This window comes from Falco punctatus, assembly GCF_963210335.1.
Source record: "Falco punctatus genome assembly, chromosome: 2".
Taxonomy (NCBI): domain Eukaryota; kingdom Metazoa; phylum Chordata; class Aves; order Falconiformes; family Falconidae; genus Falco; species Falco punctatus.
Window position 1 is genome coordinate 81,399,162 of NC_137581.1, and position 26,248 is coordinate 81,425,409.

At 37.4% G+C, this 26,248-nt stretch overlaps 1 protein-coding gene across 19 annotated transcripts in view; it reads right to left on the minus strand.

Moving 5' to 3' along the window:
* KDM6A (lysine demethylase 6A) overlaps nucleotides 1-26,248 on the minus strand; it is a 175,760-nt gene that overhangs the window by 106,717 nt on the left and 42,795 nt on the right. For 18 of the 19 annotated variants that reach the window (XR_013925809.1, XR_013925810.1, XM_080374263.1 and 15 more), the window contains exon 4: nucleotides 19,227-19,276. The exons of the other annotated variant lie outside the window; for it this stretch is intronic. Coding sequence is in view for 16 of the 18 variants with exons in the window: in XM_080374263.1 (XP_080230389.1) it covers nucleotides 19,227-19,276 (50 nt within the window). In the remaining 2 variants the exon portion in view is untranslated. The remainder of the gene's footprint in view (nucleotides 1-19,226; nucleotides 19,277-26,248) is intronic. 19 annotated transcript variants of the gene reach the window in all.

Sequence of the window (26,248 nt, forward strand, 5' to 3'; positions counted from 1 at the left end):
GGATTCCTCAACTTTTTATCTAACTTCCTGCAAGTCACGACAGACCATTCTTGAGCTCAGAGAAAGTTGTTCTTGGATATTAACAAGCTCTCAAGGAACTCTCTTCTCTCCAGGGTCATGTCCAATGGATTCTTCCAAGTTGATTCCTGAGCAGACCAAGGTCTCCTCTCTCAAGACCAGTGTTTTGATTACTATTTGCCTTGCTTTGTCTCAAGATCCTGGTCTCCATGTCCCAGTCCCTGCAGCCAATGTTGCCCTCAACCTTCACACTCACAACCAGTTCTTCCATGTTTACAACCGTAAGATGTGCAGACTGTCTCCCCTTGTTGGCTCCTCCTTCAGTTGTATCAGGAACTTGTCATCAATATACCTCAGAAACCTCTTGGATTGACTGCACCCTATTATGCTGCCCTGCCAGCAGATATCAGTATGGCTAAGCCCACTGTTAGGACAAGTGTCTGCAAATGGAATGCTTCTTCCACTTGTTGAAGAAGGCTTCATCTACTCCTTCTTGACCCGGTGGTCTGTAGCAGAAAGCCACCACATCAATTGCCCACATTGGTCATCCACCAACTGTGGCAAAAAATCTCTCAGCTGGTTTCTCGACTGTCCAGAAGCAGGGCTTTGTGCATTCTAGCTGCTCTTTCTTGAAGGTCTTCTCCCTCTCCTCACCTTCCCAGCCCATCCTTCCTAAAGAGCCTGTATCCATCCACTGCAGCACTGCAGCTGCCTGCACTATTGCACCACATCTCTGTGATCCCAGTGAGATCATAGCCCTGCGAATGCATGTGAACCTCTAAGTCCTCCTATTTTTTCCCCATGCTGCATCCATTTGTGAACAAGCACTTAAGAGGCAGACGCTTCCGCCAATTTCCCAGAACAGATGACAGAGACCCCCCCATAACGCTGCCCTGCAGGCACTTCTTTATTTTGTCCATACCCTTGAGGTGGGGCCCCAATTTCGTTTAGCATAAGCAAATCAAACAGAGCAGTTCTTCTCAACTTCTGTTTTTCTTTGACAACAACCATTCTTATTTGACACCTGTTAAAGGATTTGGCTTTTCTCTTTTTCCAGCTGGATACACTGACCTAACAGAAGTTATGAGATCTCTTCACAGACATTTTCAGTCAAAATACAGAAATTAATGATTGATCATGTATACACATAAATATTACTGAAACATCTTTTTTGGAAGATGACATCTGGACAGTTTATTGAAATGCTTTATTCCCTTTTATATAGCAAGTGATCATCACTATTTATACACATCATCTTCAAAACATTTTATGAAACAGAACTACTAGTACGGAATTTTACACTCTTGATTCACCATTTTTCCAGCTCTTTCCAGTGAAGACAGGAGTCCCACTGAGTTTACAAGTAGCCCTATTATTTCCCTGTCAGTTTCTCACTGCTGGAGAATCATTACCGTGTTGGAAAAAAGCCTTAATATCATTAACTACACAGCCACTCTACCTGAGCCACTCCATACAAAATGGGAGCGGACAAGCTGAATATACTAAGGCATGAATGACTACAAAGTGATTCAAATACACACAAGCAAACCGTTTAAAAAAAAAATCACAAAAATTAAGTGGCAAAACTGTCTACAGTTGTTCTCTCAAACATTAAGCCACATTGTGCTGGGCAGTAATTAGAACCAATTTGAATCTGGAACTCTGTTTAATGGAGAAATTTTAAGTTGCATTTTAACTAAGTACCCTAAGAATGCTGCTGCTACTTATATAATGCTCCTTCCAGCTGAGTAAAACTCTCGGAATTTTATAGAAAGCAAGACATCTCAGAGATAAAAAGCTTCAGGAACATCACTGAAAACACCTGGCTGGATAGAGCCCTCAAACCAAGGCCTACCTTCAGAAAGCAGACAGAGTTTAATTACCCTCTCTTCATTGGGAAGAGATACTTTGCCCATTTGCACAGATTTGAATCAAGCATATGCTTTCCCTGGTCAGAGATGTCATAGGAAACAAGACATCATTCAGGATGCTTCACTAGGAAAACTAGAGGAATTCCAGTTTGCGTGTGCTTACAAATAGAAGTGGGAGAAGGAATTAAAAGAGGTACAAAAGGACAACAGACACCAGCCCGTCATTATGCAGGCTTTAATAGCTCTAGCATAAAACCAGTTTGTTCTGTAAACCATGAACTGAACAAATCCCACATCTGTAACAAAATTCTGAGTATCAGCTATAAAAAAAAATATCTCACTGGTTGCTTCACTTCTGACTTGATTTTTACACTTGTCAGTAACATCTGAAAATGGATAATGTCACTGGATAGCACATTTGGGGTATATGTTTTATATATTGCTATAAATACATCAAATATTAAAATAAGAATTTGTTAGTCCTTGAAAGGTTTAATTGTTTTAAGTATCAAAATGCAAGATCGTTGATTAGTGGTTGCTAGTTAGATATCAATCAATTATTACTGAAAATGATTTTCCAATTAAGACTGTAGTTGGTTAAGTAGTGATCACTAATTGGTGTTCTAATTGGTGATTTGCTGTTTTATTTGTTAGCATGTACAAATACTTAAAATAGGATACAACAGACAAGGCAGCAGGCCCACATGACAGGCAGCTGGGGGAGCAGACAAGATGGCCAGCAGCCAAGAGCAAAGCAAAGCAGCTGGGCAGCCCACCAACCATTCCCACAGAATATTTCAATTCCATCAAATCATCATTTCTTAACAGAAAACTGTACATCATTAAATTTTCAGCCCACTCAGTGAATATATATACTACAGAGTTTAAGAACCTTCAATTTCTAAAGGCAAAACAAACAAAGAAAAAAAATACAAACAAGCCAAATGATAGGACACTTCACACTCTACCATCTCTTCTCTGCTAATTCTGCACTGCTCTACTTCGCTCTTTCTTCATCTACCCCAGAGCTCAGCTTTCTCTTCCTCACTAATCCCTCGTCTTCTAACCATTATATCACTGTTGCTGTACCTGACGTTAATTAAATTACTTCTGTCAATGGTTTAACATCTGAAAAATTCTCTCTGAAAAATCTCAAATGGAAACATCAAAACTACCCTGAATCAGGAACCTGAACATTTTTAAATCCACTTGCCTCTCCTCAGTTCTATTACCTTACCTTACAAGGAAAGTTGCAAGAAACCTCTCAAAGTTGGTAGTTTTAAAATCTTTTCCTCGGGGCAGTTTACTCCTAAACACTGTTGGTTATGCAGCTAGCTGGCAGCCCGAAGGAGGAGGGACGAGAGGACTGAAGAAGAGGGCCAATTAGTGCCATAGTATGGGGATTTACTCCTCCTCTGTTAATTTGACGGATCTTCACAAGGCTCTAGGGAGCTCTTATTTAAAGATACTTTACTAAGTTGAGTTCCACAAATTAATTTTACATTATAATTGCTGCTTGTCGGTGTGAGTGGATACTCCCTTACTCTTGTACTACAAGTCAGCAGAATCCCTTTCTAACCCATACACATGGTATCTTGATTCACCCTCCTTCCTGTCCGTCTCCTCTGCAAGCAGTTCTTGGATACGCTTTTAACAGTTATCTGAAGTTTCATTCTGCTGTTCTAGGTTTCAGAGGAGGATGACTAGATTTAGCAAAATGTCAAGTTGAACTATACTTATCTTTTATATAAGACCGTGCCTTCCAGTATAGGCTTCTGTATTGTTCTTTATTAAACTAAATACTGTTTGGGCTTCTAACTTTCTCTTCATACTTTCTACTTTTTCTGATAGCCAGGTAAGCTTCCTGAACACCGCCAGCTATGTCTACATGAGATGGTGGATACAAACAATTTCAAATACTTACATTTAAAAATCTCAACATACCACATGAAATTCCACCTGCTACCTTATTTCTCCATAATCTTTTTTGTACTTCTACGTTTCTACCATTCAACATACAAAATTTATATATTTTAGAATATCAGCATGCACTTTCACTTCCAATCATTAAAAGTAAATCATAAAAATAATTTAAAATCATTTAAAATATTTAATACCAGCCCCACATTTACAGTATGACGCTGTCTAATGTACACCAATTTATTTCCCTAGATCAAAGATGTACTTTCCTCCCCCTCATAATTAACCACAATTTTCTATCACTTCAGAGAACATTAAGGACTGTTTAAACTTCTACCCTGTATGTTACTTCCCACCCTTCCTGAACATGCAATTCCTCTCCAGTGTAATCCGAATCTCTCTACCTTCTTACTTATTTTCAAAAAACACTAAAGAACTTTCTTACACATTGCCTTAAGGTTCAGTTAACTATTACAATGGATTTCCATAAACAGGATCATTCTTTAATTGCAGATTTTAAAAATGAGGTGAATTACACCCACAAAAAGACAAAGATAGTTCTAAGGCATGAAGACAATGATGTGGGCAGCTTCATAAACTTGTGATCATGGCCTTGCAACCACCTAGCTGATCTCAAGATGGGCAGGCATAAATATCCTACCTTGAAATCACCAGTACTCTTCACTGTACTTTGCTTAACAAAAGAAGAAACCTGTCTCTCAAAGGTACAGAAGGATGAATACTAACATGGGAAGGTTATGTGAATTAAGGGTACTTAAGTACTGGTCTGCTAGGAAGAACTCCCAACATAAAAAATAAAAATAATAATATACCCTCTGGGAGACAGACCATAGCCATTGAAGGCCTGCTCTGACAGATAGGGAACATGACAAGCAGGGAGCCTACAAAAGTCTCTTCACGATCAATGTCAGGGAAAAGGAGAGAATAGGAACTCATTTTCTGGGAGGTCTAATTTGTGCTTGATGCCTCACAGAAGTACTTGAGGCAAGTTTTGTGGAACACTTCCCTCTTAAACATGCTTTCAACATTACATTTGATCCTTTTCTTAAACACAAACACATCCACTTTAGGATGCGCTTTAGAAAGTCCAGACCATATTTAATTGTTCAATGTGATAAATATCTGATTCTGTATGAACTGGTAGATATATTCTACTTCTTAATTTCTCTTTAGATTTCACAGAATGATAGCTATGACTCTCAATCATTCTAAAACCTGTTTAGTGCCTTCACCCTGTGACTGGCCTCCAATAAACACTTTTCAGGCCTACAACCCAGATCCTCTTCAGTAAAACAAAGAATCCTTAGGCTAACAACATATTTCAGCTCTCCCCAAATGCCTTAGAGAACTCTGCTGTCTGTGCAATGTGCACGGGGTGAAAGGAATAACACAGAAAATCCTACTTTATTTACATGTATTTAAGTGGGAGTTTCTACACCAAGAATTTTGAGTAAATTGGTTTTATGAGATCCATGTCTTAGATTTTCTTACATATGGCCACTCATGCTTCATTCTCAGTTTCTAAAAGCAAAGCCTACCAAAGTGACTCAGGATAAGAGGTACTCTCTGGGATTTAGATCTGTTTGGTAATCCAGACCAATGAACTGCACAGAGACATGAAACTTTGTTCGGCTTACGACAAAGTAATCCTTTGTCCATATGGCAGACCACATTCTTCCCAATAATTACAAAACTGTTGACCACTTTCTTTCCACAGCCAGAACAGGTAAGTCACCATGGAATGGAGCAGTGCTTCAAGATGGTGCTCTGATACCTCAGTGATGTGCTGTGTTCCAGCCACGTAACAAAGCGAAGTCCTACCCTTGGTACTTGCTCTCTGAACTTGAATCACGAAAATATCCAAAGACGCACAGAACATCTCCCAGTTTGTATGTACAGGCTGTGAGATTAGGAATATATCACTAGAAACTGTAATCTCAGGAAAAAATAAAGATCAATGTTTAGACAGGTTACTTTAAAGGGAACATGGAAAGATGCCACATGAACCTGGAGTTACACGTCTATGTCAAATCCCAGAATTAGCAAAACCATTGAACAGTAGCATTTAAAAAAAATTCAAAATTTCAGTTGTGTTCCCTTAAAGCCATTTTTCTTTTGTGTTAGTTTTCCAAGGTAGCATTTAATATTCATTCTCAGTTCACAACTAGTTGCATTCCTGTGGCATCGCTCATCTTGGTTTGTCTTTAACTCAGAAGTGACATTGATCATCTGCTCCAGTTTTCTCTTTACACAAAACCCAGGTCAGAAAAATTCACCAGCAAGCAGTACCTACATGTTCTCTTTCTGTAAAAGCCAGTGTTACAGCCATCATGATCGAGGGGAGACTCCCAAGGAATTCATTTGACATCAATGCACAGGGAAGGAAGTTTAGAAAAGAAAAAGGCTGACATTCCTCTGAAAGACATACTGTATGACTGAGGTGAATTCAAAACAAGCTTTTCTTCAGAACTTATTTACAAGTTTCAGACAGATAGAGGGCTCTGTTTGCCTAGGTTTTGAGATCAGAAACAGATTTGAGACGGGGTTATAATGCTCCATTATGAACTAGATGGATGATTTCATTTATGTTATTGTATTTTTATGGATTTCACAGAGAGAAAAGGATAAAGCATACTGAAATTCTTGTATAGCTCCACAGAATAATTCTGCTCCAGACAACATCCAAGGATTGCATTTAATCAGAAAATCATGCTTGCTTTCCAAAAGGTAAAGACTATGTCACCAAACGGAAACATAACTCCAGTTATGGAGGGAGGGGGCAGGCTATCATACAATTCAGCTGTAACATTTAACTTTTAAAATGTTGCTGTTGAAGTTACTGCTAAGAGTAATTTCATTCACCTTTCTATGATTATTTTAAGCCTTCCCTTCCAAGAACATCCTCCCAACCTCCAGTGATTTGTGGTTCAGAGGTTTCTAAAGCCAGACAAAATGTCTTCATGTTTAATTGCTCTTAATGGATTATTCTTCCCTGAATTCACCCAGCTGCTTTTTGAAACCATTAAAACCTTGCAAGTCTGCAGCGTTCTGCAAAACTAATGCAACTTTCTATTCAACCAGTGATATGAAAACTTCTGAAAGATGCAGTAAGCATTAATTTCTTGCAGCAGCTGACAACAGAACAGAAACCACAGAAAATATCACCATCAGCACTAATCCAGTTTAAACAGATTCCCCTTTCTCTGTTACTGGTATGGGTTTTTGTATTTTCAGAATGAAAATAGTCATTTGGAATAATAATAAGTTTATAATCTTCTTTGCTTTCCAAAAACAAAGTTTAAGCTAACTGCACATATGACTGAATTTATTTTTCTCCCCCCCCAACCCCACCCCCCATTTGATGGATCCTGTTTGATCTATCATCCCTTCTACAGTGTTTACCAGGACTGGAATCAGATTTTCAGCTTACTTGTTTTCAGAAGAGTTTACAAAACTCTGATTACACTATTAAGATGGTTGGGAATGGATCTATCTGTGTCTGAACCCAAGAATCAGAGTCCCAACAGGTAAATGCATGAAATGGATCCCAATCCTCTTTGGGAAGAGAGAAAAACAGTACCTAAAATACTTCTAGAAAACACGTTAGACAGCACCAGCATATTTATGATGTCTGGTAATACCGTTTTATTGCTGGCTTTTTAATGATCCTGAGATTTCAGAAAGAAGAGACTAGACCAATGCGTGCAATTAGAAAAACAGTAAGTAAAAACCTAATCCAGAAAGAGACTGAATGAGGAAACCAGGAAAAAAAGATACTTCTCTTTTCGCTGGTAATATCAGATAAAATTGAATTGAGGAACTTTCTGGCCTTGCAGAACAAAGACTAGGCTGGGAAAGAAGAAAACTGGGTGAAAGATCCCTAACTGACTGCCATTTCTCCCATGTCCAGGATGTTGGATCTCTCATCAGCCCCACTCCTCTGGCAAATGAGTTCAGAAAAATGACACAGCATGAAGACTGGAAGTTATAAATTCTGAGTTATACCTCAGAAGCTGGGAGGGATAACTTGCACAAAACAAAATGATTCTGCATAGTGACTTAGGAATTAGTGCCAAATAATTTGAATACAGGAGTCCAGAGAAGTGGCCGAGGGTGACAAAAGCCAGTATTTTCCTAGGTTCTTCTGAATGCTGGTAAATCCCCATCTACTTACTACAAACTTGCAAGCTGCAGAAGAACAGATGATCAGCTACAGGATTTCTAGGTAGCTGCAGACCTCAGTATACATTTAGGAATACTTTTGCTTGAAATTATCTAAACTCAAAGGTTTTGTTTGTTTTCTGTTAGTATACTTTAGCATTTGAATCTCCAGTATCTATTCAACACCTGGCCTTCCCTTCAAGGAGGGCACTCGGTGGTTTCAGCACCAATCTCACCTGATGCACTCCATGAAGGCAAGGAGACATCAGAAGCAGAAATGATTTCTATTTCCCCTCTAAATACTCATCCTTGGAAAGATGCTTCACAGAGCAGAGCACAATCATGCTCCAACACTGCTCTACAAACATTTTAAATGATTTGCCTTTTCTTCAAAGCATGAGCTTACTAGCCTCACACAAGCTATGTGTAGGCTCTTTAAGAAAGAGACCCCAAGGTCTGTGTCTCCCCATTCTCCCACCTGCTCCCTTCTCCATCTAAACTGTGTATGAATCTAGTACAATTAACCATTCCTCCCCCACCCACCCCCACCACACAGAAAAGACTGAATCTGTATCCCCAGGAAAAGGAGACAATGCAGAAGAATAATTAGGTACATGCTTGAATGAGTATTTAAAAAATCTAGAACTGTAATGTCAGTTCTAAAAAGAGCAAATTCCAAAACTCGAAATTTGCAAAATAAAACAACTCTTGTTTCTAGAACTAAGCAAATGTTTCATCTTTCAAAGAAAGAAGCTTAAAATGTTAAGATTTATTTCTGAAGGGAAGAAACGCCACTCATTAAGGAAACTCAGTATTTACTTATAGATTATGATCAAACAGCAATCTACAAACTACAGACAAGAAAAATAGGGTGGTGTGTTTTGTTTTAACCTTTTCCATGCAACAAAAAGCAAACATATAGAGTATGAACTTCCTACCATTAGTGTGCATTCTGCAAACAGAGTACTTTTGAAAAAGCAAGCATCACATACATTGTCAATATAGTTGCATGTATTTACAAAAATAAACATTTGGCCATTCAGTTTTATCAACATTCAAATAATATTCCAGCCTACTGAATATGTGTCCTCCATTCAAGTTAGAACTGTTCTACTCAACTAAATACGCCTCTCTCTGCACAATCTGAATTGATGAGTTTCTCCACTGCCACACTTCAGCATGCCTCATATTTTAGCATCCTACGTTCCACATCACAGGGACTGAAGAAAGGAAGCATGCTATTATTCTAAGTACTAGTAGATGAAGGATGACAGGTTTTTATTCTGCACAAAGGAAACTTCTGCAGTAAGAGAATTCAACATGCACAAAAAGCTTTTCAGAGGAGACTTTCATCAATCCCGATGATACTTGCATTACTTCCATCCAGAGTACTTGGACTTCTACACAGAGATCATACATACAGGGGGACAAGAACAGCATTCCTGCTGCATTTCCAGAGTGAAGCATGAGCATTAGAAAATGTTATTAATATATTTTAGAAACAAATACCATGTCTAGGGTGAGGGTGGAGTGTTAGGGTCCCTCTGAGATTGTGTCTTGTCTTCTCCTCCTGACCCAAGCAAAGTTACCCTCCAAAGCACATTCTTTCCTCTCTCAGCATTATCATTCTCAGTATATTAGAGATTTCCCAAAGTTTTGAGTTCTTACAAACCCACTGACTGAAAGGGATGAGTGGCTTAATGAATGAATATACAATGAAAAAATTCAGAACTGCAGACGTTGAAATAAAAACTTTTTTTTTCTTTATTTAGTGCAAATGCAAAATATTTCTTATCAAAGAGCAACATACATGCTCCCTAAAAAGACCTAATACCTGTTGTGACTCAAACAGGTACATGGTTTACAGGTGCAGAGGAGAACTCCTTTGTTTTGTATGATGACAGTTAATTGAAAGAGACATTTAAAAAAGCAGCAATTTATCAAATTTATCTGGAGATCAAAGGCAACATGTCAGGATTTATTAGTTAAATCGGTCAGTCTCATTCTTTTTAAGAATTTAAACCTACTCTGGATTCCTTTCAAGGACAGGGAATATGGCCTCCTGTCATGATTTCATTAGGTAAATAATCTAGTAAGAGAGTTAATTATTATAACCTTGTACAATTTTACTGTACACAAAATTGGACATGCTGTATTATTTACATTAATAATAGCAAAAAACAGTATCTGCTGCTTTCTCCTTCATGAGACTAGCTAAGAATTCTCTGTATTTTAGCTGAGAGAGGGGCAGAATTTTAGACAGACACACATACACTAGAATGCACAAAACCCAAAACTCTAAACTCTCAAGATTTACTACCCTTTAAGAAATACCTGGATAAATGTATTCTCTTTTCTAAACAATATATTCAGTCGTGCTTTACTCTATAATTAACAGCATGAAATACAATACATTTTCGCAATTTTTTCTAGGTGGTATTCATTTAACAACATATTTTAGGAAAATGTGTACTTCTTTCAACTTGTCTGCTTTACTGATTTACAGGAAATAACATTTCTAGCACCCTATATTAAATTTTTTTTTCCTGAAACCCAAATACAGTTATTCATTTGCTCTATTTTGTGTGTTTTATAGATAACCAAGTGTAATCGGTAACACTTTTTTACCAATTTTTAGAAAAAAAGGTAATCATCATTACTTTTCCAGCATTACAGAGTTTTTATTTATTTATTAATAATTTTCTCTGAAATATTTTGAAAGCGTACACACAATTCTTTTACTGCTAAAAGGCAGAATTCCAGTTAGTCTTCACAAACATAGTTTGCATTTAAGAATCCTCATTTTTTATCATCACTGAATAATCATACTAACTGATCACACCTATAAGATGCTGAAATAACCTCATCTGCAGTGTGTTAACAAAGCTACCCAGCATTCTGATACAGAAGAGTGATTGTAAGGTGCACAATTCATATATTTAGCAGTCCTCATATGCCAAATTTCTCTTACGTCTTGTTCTTTTAACAGTGTTCTAGCTTTTCAAATATCTTCTCACTTACAATTTCTATTCATCTTGACATACTCAAGGGACAAGTTCATGATCTAAATGCATTAGTAAGCTTTAAAAATCTTTGGCAAAACAGATATTAGTACCCACAGGCTTTGTTGTACTTTTTAACCGATTTTTCTTTAAAATTACCTTTGCTGATGACATATCTGCTCCCCCCACTTTTTGTTTTGCTGGTATACCTTAGAATCAATGTGCAAAGTTTTCACCAAGAGAACTACCCACTCTTACCAACTGCACTCAAAAAACAAATACTATGGAAAATATGTCCTCAGGTATTGTTCATCAGCAGTTCATTAAAAGACTTTGTGCAATTGCTAGATCCTTTGTTCCTGATTTCCTGCAAAACCCTTTCTTTTATGACAGAAAATTGCTACCACCAGCTGAAGTAACAGCTACATACATTAAAAATCTTCATTGCTTAGTTAATGAGAGGTGTTTCTGTTATCTTCACTCACTGCTTCCCTTGCCATGGACTCTCCAGCAAGTTCAGGACAGAATGTTCATTTTTATCAGTTGAAGCCCCATTAATGTAACATCCTCAACTGTAAATATACTGAATTTTTATTATCTACTTGTCTAGTTCCCCAAGTGATCCTCAGTGCTTCACACTCTACCTTCTGCCTTCCTCAAAACACAAGACATCCTGGTCCTTTGATGGAGAGTGATACTGTGCTCCTCACCTGAACAGTTACAGTCTTCCTTGGATATTTGGCCTGGTGTATTTAATGACACAGAGGCTGCTGTTGGGGAGAAAGCTGGTAGAAGTCTCATTTCAGACCTCCCACAATGCACTCCTATATCATTCTATATAACCTTCCTTTCTCCCCATATGCTTTTAGCCTTCAGGTTTGTTTTCACTTCTCTCCTTTTCTTTACATTCAAATTCTCAGCAGGGTCCCAATTTCCCTTCCCCCACTCCCTGTGATTCTTCCTCTAGCCACACTTTCCTCTTCCTCATATTACTTGTTCAGTCTCACTTGGGTCTTAGAGATATTTCTCTCCTCAGCCTCCTCCCTCCCCTCTTTTTTTTTTTTCTGTGACATAATAGCTTGCCATCATGTATTATCATGCTGTATCAGACTCAGACTGTGTTTCCAGACTGCTTTCCACAACACAGTCTCCTGAAAATGCTTATCCCATTAAATTCCATAAAAATGCTTTTTATCTCCATTACGATGATGTACTGTCTTCAGTAGTTAAAAATTAGGCCATTCAAACTTATCTCTGCTTTGTATTTGCTGTTCCATAACACATAATAACATCATGGTTCCCTCTCCCTCTTAGTCTACAATATGTCTTGAAAGAGTTATATTTCGTAACTTCTCATAACATGACCAGAATATCTGTGCCAAAATCCTTCTAGTGAAATGACTGCCATCTAAAAACTGTTGTTTTAGTCAAAAGTGAGGGGTGGTATAGAATCCCATGTGCTGTGCTGATGAGCATTGCATTTTCAAGACAGAAATAAAGAGTATATAGAAGGTACTAATAACATCTCCAATCTCAATGCCTTCCAGAACCGCTGAATCTTTATTTAATTTCTGTTTTTATTTTTCGCTTTCTGATTCTCCATTTTCTCTGAAACTTCTATTTATTCCATTCCTACTCTATCATTTTATTTTGCAAATATATTCTGAATTGCAGGTTTTCACTTTACCCAGCTTCAGGTCACCTACTGCATCTCCCAGTACCTTCTGTAATGCCCTTAATCTCAGCAAATTTCACCTTCATCAAGGATTTTTGAAACTTGCTTTCCTGATCAAGTCTTCCTTTAAATGCTTCTCTGATTAAGTCTCCGCTGATGAAAGGGACTGTTTCTGTCTTTCTGCTTCTCCTGTACATGCCCTATGTTGCTATGTGCTAGTAATTTATATAAAAGGCTTTTTCTGTGATTTTAAGATTTTGTTCTCTGAGGACTCTCAGGGAAATCTGGCTCCTTATAAAGGATAGCCATTCCCTTTAAAATAAAAAAAAGTTCCAAAAAACTAAGGGCTTGAATAAAAAGCAGCATTCACAAATCATCCTACAGCCTTCTCCAACTTTTGTTTCAGAAAGGCGTCTGCTCCAGCAATTTCTACTGATCCCATACCACTTTACTATTTCAATTAAACCAAGCATTTATATCTAATTTAAAAAATAATGGAAGTTTTGATGTATTCTGTCTAAAAACACTACTTGGTATTTTGAGGTTACTGCAGAAAATAAAACAGTTGTGAGTCAATGAAGTAGAAAATTGCTGCTTTATAACAGATCCTCTAAGGTGCAAAACCTTCTCCTATTTGCTGTTATCAGTATGTCTAGTAATTGCTTTTTGTCCAACTATTTAAAAAGGGGGAACAGACTTACATTCTGGAGAAAGAGAGACAGCACAACATACTAAATTAAAGCATTAATGTTTTTTAAATTGTTTTCCTATTTTATAGTATTAAGAAAACATACCAAAAAAGACACCTGGCCTACCAAAACAGAAGAGATGAAGTCAAGCTGCATTAAAATATTAAACCAAGCAACAGGTCACCTTTAAAAACACATACTCTCAGTCTTTTGTTACTGTCATTCTTTGGGGAAAAAAAACACCTTACTACTAATTAGAAGTGTTTTAGCCATAAGGTTAAGAATACTCCTACTAACATTTCTACACTGTTTTAATTAAAAACCAGCACTATAAAAAATTGTCTGGTATTAAATAACACTTTAGGTCTACATAATTAAGAACATCACAAAATCACTTTCTGTAACAAACCAACAATTCAGCACAGACTAAGATCACATCCTTTTCTGTGACTAGCACACACATACACAGTTGCATTGTCCAGGGCTTTCTAAAGAGAACTTCGGGTTTGGGGTTTTTTTTAGTACCTTTGCATGGTTTTGGATTCTCCTCAGTTTTATAAAGATTATCTGAGAAAAGTGAGAGGAAGTTCTGTTATTGGCAAACATATCGCCAAAATTTAATTTCTAAGAATCATTTAAGAGACAAACATGAAGAAGGTCTGAGGTAAACGTTCAAACTCAGTAGCTCTAATGTCCAGTAAACACAGGCAGGGAGTACCAAAATAGCTGCTTTCCAGTACTAAATCAATTCTTGCTGCAAAACAACTAACAAAAACAGCAGCAAAACACCACTACACACACCCTCCTTCAATTTCTTTCCCCCTTTTTTTAAAAAAAAAAAAACAACCTAGATTCATTCAGTCTTCTACAGTATAACCTTGCAACTATAAATTCAGTTTGTACCACACTTCCACCCAGGTATTTTTAAAATCCACTGGCACAGAAAAATAGCTCTTTGAAAATCCTCCTTGGAGTTTACTAAACTCCTTTGATATTTTCACCCTGACCACATAAATGAAATCTTTATTAAAAAGACAGGTGATTAGGACCATTTTCACAACAATGATAAAGAGTGCCTGACAGATTTCCTTTTCTTCTATGCAACTTTCCAGCCAAAGTCAACAGCTAACAAGATGTCTATCTCTGAATTCATGTTGGAGGATATAACTCACTAATTAAGTGTTCCTCAAACATTTCAAGGAATATTTAGATTTTCTTACTGATACACTCCAAGCACTTCTCTGCAAAGAGATACTACAGTTGAGTATGACTGAATAAATTGCGGTTTCTTCTCTTTTGAAGGCATCCTCAATCTAAGTTCTAGCATCCTAGTCCGTGGTAAACAGTCTTACTGATAGAGAAGTAACTCATTTTCACAGTAACCTCCACCATTTTAAGGTTCACTTAGGTGCATTTCTAAATACTATGTCCCGGCAATCATCCAGCTTATTCACATACAGATAGAAATGTTTAAGTATCTGTGTACCCTCTGTTACTCCAGTGAAACACGGTTCACAAAAATCCTTGAAGACAAGATAGGATTCTTCTCTTTGATGAATTAACACACTCAGAATAAGGTACAATGGCAGTGCTGTCCTCATGCTCCTCATAACTTGTCCACAATTGCCCAGATTTGACTAAAAACCTGTCTAGAAAGCTACATATTCATTCCCCACTCACAGAGATGTCAACAATAGATGGCTTATGGAAACACTGCAGAGAATCAGCATATGGGAGCTTGCTGCTACCTAATGTACCCATACCAAAAATTCTTCTTTATTCACATTCTGTGTTGCAAGAACTATAGGCACACAATTTCTAACTGACAATATGGAAACAGTCACCTGCCTGCAAAAGGCCAAAATATACTTTAATCAAGTATCAAACCACATGAGGGCTGCAGTAGCAGTGTCATGCCAAAGCAGAGATTTAATCAAAGTACTGGACAGTCAGGCCCTTCTGTAAAACCCTGCCAGGAATCATCCAAGTGAAACCTCTTGTGGCCCCGCATCTGTGGAGGAAGGTTTCTAGGTCTCCCCTGCCCTGGGCAACCATGCAAGAGACCCAGATGTTTCACACTTACATACACTTAGCTCACTCAGGTACTGAAATTTCTGTTTCCCTACCTGAACCCAGACGTTATATAAAAAAGTTCAGTATGATCAACTGCATAATAATGCAACCACACGAGATGATTAAAATAACTTTTTCCAGGTGCCAGTTATCTGCCATCATGTTTGGATAGAATCAGGAATATCTTGCTCCTTGCTGAGCCTTCTAATCCTGCCTCCTCAGAATATGTCAAAACTGCTAACCATGGCAGACACTTAGACTTGATATCTTTATTTTTTCAGTAGCATCAAAATCTACAAACTGCAGTTCTGGTTGTCTACCTCTCCTGAACTGCCCTTCCTAACCATTCATCCCCCACAGTCCTCCTCACCTCCCCCAATACGTTGACACAGGGGAGTTTTAAAAAGAAATCAGAATGAAGTACATTGCACAGAAGGGAGATTTATTTTAGCATAAGCACATGAAGAAACATTGAGAAAACTACGTGAATGCTAGAACTCTATTAAGTTATCTCAGCTTTTATCCAAGTTGAGATATTCACATTTTAAAATTTCAAGTCAAATATTTTTTTAAGATGCAGAGTTAAGATACCTTTTTTATGTAGAATGAAAATTGCAGAAACTCAGTAATTTTGCAGGACATTTTACGTTGATCTGTGGGTGTCTGAAAAATATTACTGCAAAATATGGTCTATTTAGGAATATGCAGCATAATGCAACCCAGCTCTTTCAAAACTATCCATACAGGTATTACCTTTTTAAAAGGAAGCAATACCTCACCAGAATGGAGGGAGTATTGATCTGTAAATGGCAAAATATAGCATCTTCCTAACCTTCTACCTTCAGTTCTGTCACTGTAACATATATCCAGAATATGTTTTCTGGTTTTTCTTTCTCTTTGTTCCACATAATCAACAAAATGCTTAATGTATTACTGACAAAACAGTCCATGCACCAAATTCTGACAGAAAACAACTTGGTAAAAAAATCAGAACATAAGAAAAACCTATGAGAGGGTGGAAGTAAAATGCTTTTCTTCATGAAAGGAAAAAAATAGATGAGTTGTAGAATGACTATCACATAACACACAATGCATGAAAATAATGTTCTATTACCAATCCCATGCAACAGTAAAAACCCAAAGCAACAGAGACTAAAATTACTATGTAAGGAGGCCAAACAATACTCAAAGCAACCTAAAATCTCTCACAATTCTTCTAGAAGTTTTCAATTTATAAATCAAAGACCATACAGGACACTTATTTCAACCACGTAAATTTGCACTGCACCACCGTAAGTCATTTCAGATATGCTGCCTAAGTTTTATTGTAAGACTGTTCCTGTCTGGTTTCAAACCTGCCTTATATAATAACAACTTTCATGTGATTCAGCACTCTCCAGCAATTTCTCAGCTCTCTCACACAGCTCTCTCCTCACAGCTCATAAATACCACCCTTCCTTCACACCCTTCTCTCTCTCCCTTTCTTTACCATAATGAATTCCAACAGCTTAATTGATGACATCTAACCCCTCAAGAAATTAAAAAAGACGATCCCAAAAAAGAAGTTCCTAAAAAAAACCCACAATGTGTCTGGGTTTTGGTGGGGGTTTTTGTTTGTTTTTTGTTGTTTTTTTTTTTTTTTAATTTAGTCATCTGTACCTCTTTGGAAAAAAGTTTATCAAAGTATAACAAAACAGCCCACTTTTGGTCACAAAGGTGATGAAAAAAACAACATAAACTTACTATTCTTGACTAAATAGTTTCTTTACAGATACAAAGCATTAAGGATAACAAGAAACAAGAAATCATCTCAGCTTGGAAAGGTGGAAAGACCTTTCTCTAGATGTAGTCCAGGCAGCTTCCCACTGCCAACTCTAGACTAGCTTCATCATCCATTAATAAGATAAAATATGATTCACCTGTGATTTTTATCAGTTTCATCAAAAAAGTTTTTCACTGAAAAATGTTTTTGGACTCTTTCAGGCTCTTTTTCTTGCATATAAAAGTAACAAAAGCTCCAAAATCATTATGAAAAAAACCCAACACTTTGGACTACACATTTATACGGAAGCTTGTAATGAGATGAAGTAGCACAGCAACCCTCACAGATGAGGTCCCCCTGATGAAAAATTACGGGCCTTTTGTGTTTTTTTTCCCCTCTGGAGAAGTCAAAATGCTCTTTCATCAGCTCCAAATAATGCTCTCATGCTTGCAACCAGAACAGTTTGAAAGAATCTTTCAATGTTAAAACTCCTGAGATACACACAAGAAACAGGTATGTTACAATAGCAGCCCACCGCATACAAACAGAAATTGTTCTCAATACATCAAGCATAGATAACACATTTTACTGCCATCCGTGCTCTTGAAACGGAACTGCAAAACAATCAAGAGTTTGCATTTCTTTTAACTGCAGATAATATTCTAAGCCACACTATAATACTCTATACATATATGGAAATACATATGGTCATTTACACTTCACACTGAACTTTCTAAAACACAGGGAAAATAATTTACTAATCACCTATCACTTCTTCTAATAATGAGCCACTGGAACAAAAGCCAGGGAAAAAATAATTCAAGTCACAAGCTATTCTGAAATGCTTAACGTGGGAAGAGTACAAACAACAGAAACTATTACAGTAGATGTTTAATTAACTGATCGATTTCAACACTCATTTACAGCAATCTTTAACTCTCTGAGAGCATGTAAGAAGTAAGAATAGATTAATGTTTTTATTGTTGTAACTTCTGAAAAAAACTACTTCAACTCCAAAATGACTTGGTGCAAAAATGGCACTCCTGTAACTTATGCTGGAGCGGGGGCTTACAAGCCAATACAATTTTCCAAGGACCCTCCGATTAGACATTTCCTTCCATATGCCAGAAGACACTTATTTCAATTTATTCTTCTAACCTTTATTCACCCTGCCTTTCTCCTTTTCCACTCCCTCAAATGGGAGTTGTCATCACAGGATTTTTCAGCATGTACTTACAGTCCCTATAAAATGCAAAGGGCACAGAAAACGTTTCTCTACTGCTGTTATATATACATAGAATTAATATATTTCCAGAGTGAGCCACCCCTATTTGAAATATGTACTCACACACACTTTTAAGAAAAACAGCTGCTTAAAAACACACAAGTATCTACTGTTACATGCTTTCCTGCACCTCTGTCTCAAACATGAGCTTCAAATTATTTCATGTGACAATACAACAATGCTAAATATTTTTGACAATATTGCTGTAAGAAATCTTTAAATTTTATTCATGTCAAGTCCTGCTACCTCTACATGGACTTACAGATAAGGCAGATATACTAACAGGATTTTTCTCCTGTGTTACGTAAGAATGTTATCTAAAATACTGAAAGGGACTTTAAACAATTTGGCATCTGTGCAAATAAAAAGCAACCTGAGAACATTTTTCCTAGTACAAGTCCAACGCCTGCGCAGCAGCTTTCAAGTGGTTATGCTTCTCTCAATCCTCATACGTATCCAAGTATCTATGCTTACATAAGAAAAACTGAAGAGATAATAATAAAAAAATATAAAATGTGTCAAGTTAATTGTTTTACCATTTCAACAAATGGTGTGAAGACTTATTTCCGCTTAGATTTGTCATAATTCTTACATATAGGTGAATATTTCCATTAAAACTCAATTAAAATGGCAAAAAGTAACTGCAGATATATACTCCAAACTTATACTGAAATTGAACTATTTCAGAAATTCAATCATTTACAACAATATGTTAAAAAAAAAAAAAAAAAAAAGCAGCATATACAGACCTTCCAGTAGTCAGATTGTAAACTGTAGTACCTCTGGTATGCAGATAATGCTGTAGGAAAGAAAAATTAATGTTGAATTTGTTTTGTTGCATATTCTTTGAAGAAAAAGATAGAAACCCTTAAGAGTCAGAATACACAACATTAAAATGATAAATGGTTTAATAAAAGTAACACTGCCACAATAAGTACACTGTTGTGGGTAATGCATTCCTTAAGATTATAATTCTGTTTTATGAAATGTCAACCAGAAAGTATATTTATTATTAATCTTACAAATGTAAATCAAGCAATATTTTAAAGAAAACCTATAACAAAGAAATAATTTGAAATTTTGGGATTTTCATCCTGGACAAAGCTGTTGTAAGATTTAAAAATTTAATCATGTAGCTCATTTACCATGCTCCCTGACGTCCTGTAATTTCCAAAGAACTGGTGCAAAGGGACATACAAAGAGAAATCAATTTCATATGCCCTTTCATTCAGTAACTAGAGAAACAAAAGCAAGTCAAAAAAAGCTTACATTTTATTCAACACCCAAGACCAAGACTAACCTGGAAAACAGCACTAAGAACAGCTCTGTTCAGTAGAATATTAGCTCTGCTTAGCAATTAATTTCTCAGATCACCATTTCTGCATCCCTCTTCCCCACTAAAAATTCTAGTTGATTCATCTTGCCCTTTGGCTAACAGGCTGTATCAGGCTACAATGCAAATAGGCTTTACATTCCTGCAAGAACACTGTACTAGACATCATCTAAAAATGAAGACTTAAATAATGATTCACTGCAGTAACACCAACATCTTAATTTTTCAAGTGTTTGCTTCTTAAGAGTTAAGAATCGTTTCTACACAGTATGTGTTTTCCAAACAACAAAAGAAGACAATCTCTGCTCTGAAAAACTACAAAACACTAAGTAGATTAAGACAGTAAGAACAATACGTACTTTATGTGCAGGTTCACCTCCTGCAAGCACTATGGATAAACCATGTCCCTAAATTTTAATCACTCTTCAATCAATGCCTGTCTGGCATATTCATTTCCATAACTTAATAAAAGTCCTTAAGTTTAAGCGAAATAAGAACAACACATATATAACGACAAGGCACACAGATCCTTCTGTTCTTAAGAATACACCTTTGCACTCAGCTGTCTATGAAGACTTACAACCTTGTACTTTTAAATGCTTAACTGATACATGCTGAACGATGCCCATAAGATGCCCCTCACCACTGGAACTTTGCAAAGCCAGCTTCTAATTTTGGTGCTCTAAACTATGATTTATTTAGATGCCCAGAGTAGAAAAAAACCCAGCAGAACACTCATCATCATTTACACTATCAACATGCAGTATGTGTAAATGTCTACATGCAACTTTGATGAATATAATTACTAAAAAAATCTAGTCAATCAGGCAAAGTCATAACTTAAGAATACAATTCCTTACCCACCCCCCCAAAAAATTTGGTACAAACTGAAGGATATGACTGCAGTCTACCAATGCAAGTTTAGAAGTTTAAGACTACATATATTTCAGTCACATCCTATAATTACCTTCTAAAGAAAATTCACAACAACATAACTTAAAGAATGTTCACAACGCAAAATAACTTCCTACCCCAAATACTCCTAGATTCACCTTCTCCCAGGTATCATTAATGACTTTTCAATAGAAAGATATAATGAACTTTTAAATGTGAGAATGACTTTGCTTTCCAAACAGGAACACACATATTATGAAACAGTTTTGTAAGGCACCACAAGTTAAAAAAAAAAAAAAAAAAAAAAAAGTTTGGGATTTTTTTTGGTTTGTTTTTTTTTTTTTTAAATCAAGGAGTACCTATCCCAATTTTAAAGGTTAAAGCATATTTCAAATACTTAAGTCAGCAGCACCATATTGTACAAGATTTAGGTAACCGAGAACTCACCCCGCAAAGTACTGCATTCAATTACACAGGGAATATAGATAAAATAAAAAGATGAAAAAAAAACATTAAATACAATGCTAAGGATTTATACTGGGAAAATAAAAGAACTTTTTCAATGTAGCTGTTAAAAAAAATAAATAGGTGTACCCACATGAAGCACATCCATTAAAGAAGAGAGATGAAATGTTTCCTTGTAGCAGTTAAGGTACTGCTAACAAGTTTATAAAACATCAACAGTTTAAAAAAACCTACAAAAACAGAGATGCAACAGAAGACCTACAAGGAAAGATGGGGGGGGGGGGGGGGAAGGCACAGGGGTGGGGGAGCACCTTACTGCTATTCAGTGACCAAAATACTCCTTATGCAAGCGTAGCGAAAACATGTACAGCTCAACCCTTTCTTCTTGCTCCTAACCCTAGCTACTCAGTGTGTGCAGCCCTGTTTCCCAGCTAGAGACAACAGAGCAGAGGTGAGCAGCACTGAAAAACACAGGAGAGAAGACATCTGAAGCTATTCACTCATTCAGACGTGATAAAGCCCCATGTCAGGGGAGCAGGAAGACTGGGAGGCACAGGAAACATGGCTCCACCAATGTCACTCTTACAAAAAAACTCACCCAGAGAAATTCTAGCACCTCCATTTAACACATGGAAAAGTTCTTGTATTAAAGAAAGGAGTATTTGTTCCATGATATTCTACTAGTTTCTCTTCCATTCTTCCAAAAAGTTTAGCAACTTCCCATAGTAACAGCTGACATGACTGCTTTAATATGCCAGGCTTATGTTACAATGAAAAACAGGTACATGGAAAGCATGGACTGCTGAAGGATATTTCATGTTTACACAATAAGAAGATAAGGCCTTCATTGTAAGGAAGGTCACACTACTCTTCCAGAGGAAGAAAGACGACAGACACTACAGTCCTCCTCTTCAGTGTCTGGTGCTGAATCCTACTTCTGGGTTCAGCAACCTCTTCTAGGGAGCCAGCCTTTCCTTCTAGGCTAACAGTATTCTGCTTCTACTGAACAGCCTGAAGATTAAAAACTAAAATTCTCAGTGTTGTGCTAAAAATGCATAACAATGAATCATGGAGGGATCTCTAATACAGAAGCTAAATGTCCCTTTCCTCATTCTGAAAGTTAAGACAGCTAGAAACTTACTGATGCCCAATTTCAGTATTTAACAAGTGCTCAACTTACAGCTAGTTAGTTACCTGTGAAAGTTTATTTCTGCCCCCTTTACATCTAGATTAAAGATTAACTCCACAAGCACTCAAGCCCTGCTGAAAAGGACTTAAGGACCAGGCAGAAAAAAACCCAAAAAAAGGGGTCTGAGACAGGATTTTTTTGCCAGAGCCCACATGAAACATCCCTAATCAAGCATAACCCTTAGAAGAATCCTGCATATAAGAAGACAGAAATCAAATTATGAAAGCAAGATTTTTGAAAAACTAAACGAACCTACTAGTTTTAAAGGAGCAGAACATGAAACATAAATTCGAACCCCACCAGACTTTCTACTCCCTCAGGAGTCATCGGTGTGCAGACATTTATCCTGGGTTCCATGGTGTAGAAACAAGAACATCTTATCTAAAAGGCACATGGAACTACAAGCAACTTTTCCATTGAATTAAGTTTATAGCTACAGGATATGAGTGCAAACCCCTTAAATTACAAACTTTATTCTAGATTAAAAAAGAAAAAAGAGCAAGTGAATCTTCTGAGCAATAAAAATTTTCACAAGTCTCCACTGAAATAATTATAGGATGATATTCTCTGGTTTACTGAAAAGTGAAAAGAAAGTAATTTGTGTCATTCATCACATTAGTAATATTAAAAAAAAACCTAAACAAACAAAACCAACAAAAAACCCCACCCCAACACTAAAAGCTGCAATGTCACTTTCACCTTTACTTTTCATTACTGGCCATTCCAAGGTGAGACAACTTTTGTCCGAAAAAAAAATTTATGAACTACTGCCCCTCTTTCAACATAGGGTTACCTCTCATTTTTACATATACCAGTGAATTACCTTGTTTCAGTTAAGATGCCCTCTTTTAAACATAATGAAATGAGTGAAATGAATGCTTTGAAATCACTCTTAAGCACAGCCCAATTCTGCAGACAAATCTTCTGATTACAAACTTATAATTGAGATTTTCCAATCTAAAAGTTTGCCACTGAAATTCTTAAACATGTGGAATTGTTGGAGCCTAAATACAGACTTCTTTTTTCAACATGCAAAACACTCCTGAGCATCTAGAAACTGCATGTCCAGGCTCAAAAAGAACAGGATTGATGTCAACAGTGGGACAGTGTTTCTTGCTTCACTCTCAACTATATTCGTAAAATGATCCAGTCAACCACAAAAACAAAAAAAAAAAAAAACCAAAAAACTTAAAAGCACAAAACTGAGCAACCACATTCAGACATCTAAAACAACATTGGACAAGTGACTCAAGAATTCCTAGAAAAGGTGCTCATGGTTACCTATCTCCATCCTTCTGCCCCGCATTTCATTACTCAATGTATCAGTTTACAATCTTCCCCAAAACCTGGCAATTTACATTATTTCCCTCACAGGTAACCCTTCTGATCGGGCTCTTGAAAACCCTACAACCTACTGACCAGCATACACCGGTTTAAAATCCTACCCTAAATAGGGAGTGGTAGGGGTGCTGTATGCCCCAAAGGTATATGTAGCTTTTCAGATCAATCAGATACATCACTTGATAAGAATAAAAGGATGTTTACCTAAAACAGCTCTGGAAAGAAAACCACCATCTTTCCACCCAAAGTATCAAAACTACTGGGCTGTAAGAAACCTCCTCAGCTCATGCTCACTTCAGAATCTGTCTTTAACCCTCTGCCACCTAGTGCAGAGCTGATCTTCAATGAGTTAATACAGTCACAGTCCACTGGTTTCCTCTTACAGGTTTTTACACCCACCCAGAACTACCCACTTGGCAGTATCTACTTACTTCAACACTGACAGCCTTTACTATTTGCCCCTAAGAGTTTGTCTTCCTCTCTTACTATGACCAGGGTCAAGGGATGTCTCAGAATCAGGGCAAGCTTGATTAAGATTCCTTGATTTCCCATACAGAATACAAAATAGATTTTACATAATTACCATGTATGTGGTTTTCATGATAGTGGGGGTTTTTATATCTACTTAATTTAATTTAAAAAATGGTAAAACTTTATAAAATACCTGATTGTTTCAGTAATGCAACAGACAATCTCTTTTCATATCCAGAGTCTATAAACACATCACCTAAACAAACAAGGTGAAAATGGAGAGCGAAACAGAATGACATCCACACACCTGTAATTTTTAACATACCTAATCACAAATCATACAGTCACAGAAGGATGGCTTTTATGATCTGCTCTAACAAACCCACTTTATGACACCTTAAAATTTGAGAGGCCTTTGAAAGCGATGCAAACATGGAGGAGCTTTGAGTATTTTAGTGCTTGCGTAAGGAAAAAGTGAACTAGATACTGACACCATCTAGTGGCACCTTGCAAAGCTAAATGCGACTAGCAGATTTTTGGCTTGCTGAAATTTAAAAAGAGCAAGCATTAATTTGATGACATATCCCTGGAAAAAGAACTTTAAAACAACTCAAAACACCATGTTCTTCTGTGTAACCAAGTACTTGTTTTCTTAAATAGAAATCTCTTTTTTAATGCTGATTTTCAAACAAGCACTAACATTTCTTAGTGCTTATCTGATGTGAAAAAAAAATACTAATATAGAAAATTAGCTGAAGAACTGCACAAGGAAAGCAAGGAAAGTGCACAAGTTGCTTTAAATCTGACAATGCTTCCAGGAAAAATAAATATTGTTAAACACCCAGGAGACATAGGCAGGTTATGGAAACAGCTTATTATGCAGCGCAGCACTTATGCACACTAGTATGTTAACCTAGCAAGATGAACACTGCTGAGCCGTAAAATCAAAGACATCAAAATGTGAGGGAATTCAAAGGTTGAGTCAATGGAATTGACTCTTTGCTGAGTAAAAAACAGGCTGGATGGCCAAGCCCAAAGAGGGGGGTGATGAGTCGCATTAAATCCAGTTGGCAGCCAGTCATAGGTGGCATTCCCCAGAGCTCAGTACTGAGGCCAGTCCTGTTCATTATGTTCATCAATAACCTAGACGAGGGGATTGACTGCACTTTCAGTAAGTTTGCAGACAACACAAGTTGGTCAGAAGTGTTGATCTGCTTGAGGGTAGGAAAGCTCTACAAAGGGATCTGGACAGGCTGGACTGGTGGGCTGTGGCAAGTTATATGAGGTTCAACAAGGAGAAGTGCCAGGTCCTGCACTTGGGTCACAACAACCCCATGCAAACGCTACAGGCCTGAGGATGAGTGGCTGGAAAGCTGCTTGGTGGAAAAGGACCGGAGGGTACTGGTTGACAGCCGGTTGAACATCAGCCAGCAGTATACCCAGGTGGCCAAGATGGCCAACAGCATCCTGGCTTGTATCAGAACTAGTGTGACCAGCAGGGCCAGGGAAGGGATCATCCCCTGTACTGGGCACTGGTGAGGCCGCACCTCAAACATTGGGGCCCCTCGGTGCAAGACGGACCCTGAGGTGCTGGAGTGTGTCCAGAGAAGGGCAATGAAGCTGGTGAAGGGTCTGGAGCACAAGTCTTCTGAGGAGCGGCTGAGGGAACTGGGGTTGTTTAGTCTGGAGAAGAGGAGGCTCAGGGGAGACCTTCTCACTCTCTACAATTACCCAAAAGGAGGTTATAGTGAGGTGTGTGTCGGTCTCTTCTCCCAAATAATAAGCAATAGGACAAGAGGAAATGACCTCAAGCTGCACCAGGAGAAGTTTAGATTGTATATTAGAAAAATTTCTTTCACTGACAGGGTTGTCAAGCACTGGAACAGGCTGCACAGGGAAGTGGCTGAGTCACCATCCCTGGAGGTATTTAAAGGCTGTGTGGATGTGGCACTTAGGGACATGGTTTATGGTGGACTTGGCAGTGCTAGGTTAATGGTCGCACCTGGTGATCATACAGGTCTTTTCCAACCTAAGTAATTCAATCTGTAATAACCAAAAGAAAATAATATTATCAAAGC